Source organism: Echiichthys vipera (genome assembly GCF_963691815.1).
Source record: "Echiichthys vipera genome assembly, chromosome: 13".
Taxonomy (NCBI): Eukaryota; Metazoa; Chordata; class Actinopteri; order Perciformes; family Trachinidae; genus Echiichthys; species Echiichthys vipera.
Genome location: NC_139838.1, coordinates 13,765,573 through 13,772,644, shown reverse-complemented (window position 1 = coordinate 13,772,644; position 7,072 = coordinate 13,765,573). Strand labels below are relative to the sequence as shown.

At 38.9% G+C, this 7,072-nt stretch overlaps 1 protein-coding gene across 1 annotated transcript; it reads left to right on the top strand.

Moving 5' to 3' along the window:
• Window positions 1-2,717: 2,717 nt before the first annotated feature.
• On the top strand, window positions 2,718-5,799 carry dazl (deleted in azoospermia-like; the record flags this gene model as incomplete). Its single annotated transcript, XM_083926011.1, has 8 exons — window positions 2,718-2,858; window positions 3,132-3,223; window positions 3,599-3,650; window positions 3,743-3,809; window positions 3,915-4,054; window positions 4,966-5,046; window positions 5,256-5,306; window positions 5,755-5,799. 8 exons carry the CDS (start codon window positions 2,718-2,720, stop codon window positions 5,797-5,799), a joined length of 669 nt encoding a protein of 222 aa, XP_083782137.1.
• Between the last annotated feature and the right edge of the window lie 1,273 nt (window positions 5,800-7,072).

Genomic DNA, 7,072 nt, shown 5'->3' with positions numbered 1-7,072 from the left:
TAGTTCCCTAAACTATGGCAGTATTAATCTGCCACTTTTCTTTTGTACAATTGGCATAACGCTTACTATTTTTAAGCTACTGAGGGTTTAGTTTTGCCCTGTCAGTGTTTTGACAAGGGAAACGCCATCACGTTGCTGTAAACTCAAACACTGTCAATCTCCATGGTAACCCTAACCACCTGGTTACCAGAGCCCATATGAGAAAAACGATGTGGTGGGCGGTGCCCGTGCGTTTGTTTCCTGATACAAGCCGGACCGCCCAAAGTTTTTATATCCTATATACTTATATTTTTTATATGGCCACAACCAAGACTACCACCACTGATATACTATAATCATATTAATAATACTACTACTACTAATAAAGATAATAATAATAATAATGATAATAATAATAATAATAATAATAATAATAATAATAATAGTAAAAGTGGTTAGTGAGTTGTCCTAATAGGTCACCTGGATGCAGGGATCATAGGCTGGAGTCCCCTGGGCACATGTCTTTTGGAGGCTCCCCTGCTTAGATCTTGCTAATTTTGCAAGATTTTAGTTTTTAACCAATAACGCAACATTGCCTATTATTGCAGTGGGGAGCTTTTATAAATAGTGAGTTAAGTAAGTAAAATGTATTAAGTAAAATGGATTTATTAAGCACATCTATAACAGTTCACACTGACCAGTGTGTGCTGTACATAGTGCATTCAAAAGAAGAAGAAGAATTACTTTATTGATCCCGCAACGGGGAAAAATTTCACTCTTATTATTAGTCACACAAAGGCCCGAAATACACACATGCACAAACAGGACCTATACATGCAATCAAGGAGAGATGTTAGAGCGAGGGGGCTGCCAGCGACCAGCGCCCCGAGGAGTTGGGGGTTCGGTGCCTTGCTCAACAGCACCTCGGCAGTGCCCAGGAGATGAACTGGCACCTCTCCAGCCATCAGTCCACGCTCCATACATGGTCCGCAGCGGGACTTGAACCAGTGACCAAACGATTCCCAGCTAAGTCACCTATGGACTGAGCTACTGCCGCCCAAAGTTAGAAAAGGTAAAACATTGAAGTAGAAATAACAAATGCGTTGAATAAAATCCACATAAAACACAAACATCCACATAGTAATAAGCAGTTTCTGGTATACATAGGGTTAATTTAAGGTCAGGACCACCATAAGTTTATTTATATGGCCCACGAAATTCAGATTTCTATATCTGCAGAAATTCAACAAAAATGCAATATGGCACGTTTAATTTAGTCACGTGATAGTTACAAAACACCCCTTGCCCTTTTCTGGTGGTTTTGCAACCCGCTCTACATTTAAAATGAATTTCACTAATGCTTAAAACCATAACACAGTTACCAGTAAGGAAACAATTGTGAATTATTGTTGTTTCATGATTATTTGATGTGCATGCACTCACTGCACGAGAGAAGGAAGCAAGTGCAGCAAGAGCAACGAGAGTGAGAGAAATATTGGGGGTATCTGTAGCAAACACTTCGATCTTAAATTTAAATTAAATTTCACAGGTGGTTTTGTGGAATAAATGATCAACAACAGTATATTGGCCTACAATTACAAGAAGCAAAGTTGCGGTCTGGTTTAAAAGACCCTCAGGGAAATTTCCCAGCGAGAACTACTGTGGGGATTACCATGTGCATGATTGCGCAAGACAGGAGTTTTTTATTGCAGTTTTTGTGAGACATGTGTAAAGTGAATAAGGTCCGAGAACACAGCTAATTCGCTCAAATTGAACGTTATATCTACATATCTAACATTTGATAGGACGCTGCATTAGTCATGTGGAGTGGGCGTGGTTTCGGTGGCCGTTGTCGGGCAGAAGAAGCGCCGCGTTTTGCTTTGGAGTTTGTCTGGCTAATTTATTCGTTTTAATTATTTTAAATATGGTAAGTTTCAGCAACTCATTTTAAGCATAAACAGTATAACCAATCCACGCAGTCGTTCGGCTTTAATTGAATGCATTCGTGCATTCATTTTAATTAAAAGCGAGTGTGTTAGCTAGCTAACGTGAGATGTTGTGCGACCCCTAGGACAGAAAAAGGCGCACAAGCAACTGGTAGCCGTCATTAGCTGGGACTAGCACAGTTAGCATAATCTGTATTTAACATTAGCTAGCAACAACTAACATTAACTTGGTCTATCACGTTAACTTTTTTGTCAGTGGTATTTTCTTTAAACTTTGTAGCTGCTCCACCGTTACACGCATCAAGGGTTTGTTCGTTGAAGCCATTTTAAGATAGACGTGTTAACGGCTAAATTAGCATAACAATGCGACGCCAGGCTACCACTTTAATATATCTGTCGGTATTTCAGGGAACGTTGTGTTCAAGGTTAATTTACAACACAGGAATATAAAACGTGTTGACAAATGTGGAGTCAAAAAACATTGATTTTTAGACCATGAAGTCGGTACTTATTCGGTTAATGTTAGCATTACCGCTGAAAATCCACAAGTTAACTGGGTTTACGCTGACGTCAAATATCAAACCCAAATGCAATGGTTGACGTTACAATTGGCGAGTCATCAGGTGTCACGTTAGCTCATTCCAGCGCAAAACATGCTCAAGTCATGCAGTCTCTTTTGTAGGTATTTAAAACGTTAACGTTACTTTACCGTGAGCATTCATTGACCCTAAAAAAAAGTATGAATTTGCAGTTTTTTTTTGGTATTTTCTATCACGCAACTCAGTTAACCAAATGCTGTTTTACTGTAAGGATATCCACAAGCCAAGAAATGGCACCCAGACGTCACCTTCCCATAAGTTGTCTAATGGCTACATTCTACCGGAGGGCAAACTCACTCCAAATGCCCTCTTTGTTGGTGGGATTGACATGAAGGTAAGAGCAGATGCATTCAGTTCATATATAAACCACCTGGTAAAACTGAATGGAAAACAAGTATATCTGCACTTAAATAATCTCTGTGATTGCACTATATACACTAAATAGGTGTACTGGATAAAAAGGTTAGAAACCTCTTTTTTGTGTACTTGAAACAAGGGTGCTGCTTTTGCTTATCTTTTCTTCTACAGTACTAAATGGAGTGGAGGCGGTAGAGTATAGCAACTAAAGACCATTTTTTTTCACTTTGAAAATATGTTTAACTACCAGGTGGATGAAAATGAAATGCAGGACTTCTTTTCGAGATATGGTGCTGTTAAGGAAGTAAAAATTATCACGTACCGTGGAGGGGTCTGCAAAGGGTGAGTGTTGCTTCTTTGGAGACCATCAGGTGTAGGTGCTACATTTTACAATACTGGATGTCTCCTTGTATATCATTTTTTTAGTTAACTGTTATTGTAAAAATAAAAAAACAGTATATTTTTATATATTACGTTTTCAATGTATGGTTAAGCATGAGTACAGAAATAGTTTTGAGTCATGAATTTTCCTCTGCAAAGAGTATGTTCTCTGTAGTTGTCAATTAACTGTGAAAGTGTGTGGGTGTGAACCGGGGGAGTGATTATTTGCATATTAGTTTTATGAATATTAATTAGCTTATTTCATTTCTTGGTTTGAACTTGATTTGTTGGTTTCCCCATATTTTTATTTAATCAGTGTGTGTTTTTTATTCCTAGGTACGGGTTTGTTTACTTCAGCGAAGATGTCAACATTCAATCAATCATTGAGGTGAGTGGTTGTCTATTCGTGGAACTGTCATTTTATTACATTTCACGTCTAACTGAGAGAGTAATATTTCCTTATCATATTTTTCACCACAGCAACAGATCAGTTTTAAGGGACGGAAACTCAAGCTGGGCCCTGCCATCATGAAAGAAAGGAACTCTCGTATGTATTCTGATCCAGTTCAGAGAGCTTCATTGGATGTTTGGTTGATATGATCTTGCCACTAAACGTATGTTTCATGCAGTTGTCATTTTTTTCTTCATCTAGGGTCCATGCCATCCCGTCTGGTTGGCCCGGCTCCCTGGATGAGCCCCACTCAGTACTTCTACTGTGCCTGCTGCTCGCCCATGGGAGGGGGTATGGCACAACCTTCACCCATCCTCAATGGAGGCAGCCCCTACAATCAGGTAACACAGATGCACATAGCGGACCTCATTTCAAGTTGTCAAGCCAAGTAAACACACTGTATGTGTGGCTTTAGTAATGCGGTCTCACACACCTTTCTAGTCTCTCAGTTACAGTTTGTACAAAGAAATGAACCTTATTTTCTTTGAGGAGAGGTTGGCTCATTATCACAGCCAAGAATAGAGGTGCACGGTGGAGAGCAATCTATCAATTTATTTTTCAATTTATCCGAAAAGTGAGAAAAAATAAAGTTGGCTGTGGCATGATTAATATCGTTGCTAATAATATCCAAGTTGGTGAATTATTCAGACAATACTAACTGTCAAAAACATAAGCAATTATAGATAGATAGATTGGTAGATAGATAATTACTGTATTCATCCCAGAAGGGAAATTATTTTGTTGTAGCAATATGGTACAACTGAATATGATACAGTACAATAGATAAAAATAAGATAAAATAAAAAATATCTGGGTATAAGTAAAAACACAGAATGGGACATGGGCACTTAGACATAAACACAAGATAAAGCAAGATAAATGAATAGTAAGGTGCAGTGGCAGGATGATGGTCAAATAAAATACTAATGTGTATGTATATGTACATGCAATATATAACACAATATATGATATGTAGTATGGGTATAATATACATACTGATACTAAAAGAATACTATAACGAAACAATGTATACATTCTATAAATACTATACCATGAATATGTGCACAGAGAATGGGCAAGAATTTCCAGATCCGATTTAGTCCAGGTGGGTGATTAAGGCGCTGACGGAGGTATATAAATTTAAAAGTCAGTCTTTTTCAAGATATTCAATATGTATTTTAACATCTGCTTAGTATAAACATGCCTATCTGTTGCCTGTGGTTTAAAGTGTTCCTACTGGCTCTCTTTGCAGCCGTACTCTTACTCCAACTTTGGAGGGGTCATGATCCCACAGATGCCGATGAACTACGCACAGAACGCCTATGCCTACCAGGTATGCGCGCACGCACACGCAGGCACTAATTAGTCAACAGAATCCAATTCAGGGTCCCAAAGGTACTGCACATATGCTCCTGCATACGAGATGAAGGGTTCAGCCTGGCTTAGATCCACCTGTCTCTGCCTACCCCATGCTCCACCGCCGAGTCTGGATTTGTCTGTTGCTCTCTGTTTCACCGCTGACCCCTCTCCCCCAACACGCAGTACACTCCACCTCACTGGATGACAGACCAGAGGACAAGGCCTGTCAATCAGGTGACTCTACTATTAGTGGGGATAGGAGCAGAAGTCCCTATAAATCAGTTTCAAAGCAACGCAAATCACTTCTCAATTTGAATCCAGTGGGATGAAAAACACTGATGGAGATGTTCAAAACCTACACGGTTAAGTTGAATGTTTTATTTGTGTATTATTTTGTGTATTTATTTTTCAATAGCATTTGTGGCAACAAACTGTCCACAACCTGCAATGTTCGTCCAGGCCACTAGATGGTGTTAACTGGCCACTGTGTTCACATCCTGAAGAATGGACTGTGAATCAAAAATTAGTTATTTTAGTAAATTCAGTTGATTTTGCGAATTTGACAATTCGTGGCAATTGAAGTATAGGTTGTTTTTTTTGCGAGCTTGTTTTGTGGCAGCCTTTTATCTCATCTCTGAGATTGTTCTCACAACACTGTTTGTTACGTTATGTCTGTTTGCAGAGCTTTGTGGACTGTGGAGTCCAAACTATGATGACTGTGCTGTAGTCCGCATCGATTGAGCCCCCTGCCAGGTAAAAACACTACTTCACTAAGAGTGCTGTCATACATGGGGTACAGTGGGTATCTATCATAAAGTGATGAATCGGTGCAAATACTTTATAGTATTTCACAATGACTTTGCTCTGTGCATTAAACACATGACACTCCACTACGGTCACTGTTTTAAACACAGAGAACACGTTGGTAACATCGTGAATGTATACAAAACTACATGGTTATGTTTAGGTAACAAAATCACTTGGTTAGGGTTAGGAAAAGATTGTGGGTCAGGTTAAGAAATGCGTATATAACGTAACTACAGTTACCTGGGTGAGAGTCTGGCGTTTGACTCATCCATCACCCCAGCCTACCTCCTGACTCTTAATTCGGGTGCACTTGCCTTGAGTCTTATATTTAATATCACTGTGGATGGGTTAAGGGAGGGAACCATTCTAAGCTTGTGATGTGTCTTCTGCTCCCCAGATGCACGTTACAGTGGCTACAGTGAGTCAAATGCCGACAGGATGACATCTTGATGTTCCGGACGGCTGGAAACAACTCAGCACCTCTCACTGTTTCCCGAATCACCTCCTCTCTCCTCCTTTCCCTCAGTTTTTGAGACCAATTTTAACACCAGACTGCAGGAGCTCTCCACTTTTACTGTACTTTGATCACAATCACTTTGACCACGACTGGTGGCAGGGGACCACTGTCGTGTGGTCAAACCGCTTTTAACCGCCACATGGATCACAGTGACACTCTCACGGGAAGAGCAGAGCACCCTCACTATATCAGCTGATAAATTCAGCTCACATTCCTCATTCTTTTTTTTTGTTTGTTTTCCTTTGTTAGTTATTCCAAAGAAAATATGTAAAAGACTTTTAAGATCACCTTATCGTGCCTATTTATATTTTATGTTTTATTATTTATTTTTGGGATTATTTTAAGTGTTTGGTTGGTTGGTATGGCTTTTTTAGCCTCTGTAAGGGCTCTCTGTACATAAAAGGTGCATTTATATATATATTTATATATATATTTATATATATATATATATATATATATATATATATATATATAAATATATATATATATACAATGTCTTGACAGCAATCTGGTTGTTTCAGCATTTGAGTAAAATGTTACTTTAATCCAGCCCAGGTGTATTGCTCCTGATTAAGAAATTGAATTAACTTGTCTGCTACAATAGGACATTCCATTTATTTCAAGCACCCACATTTATTTTGTGCTCTATTCTATTTAATTGGGTGTCAATTGAGGC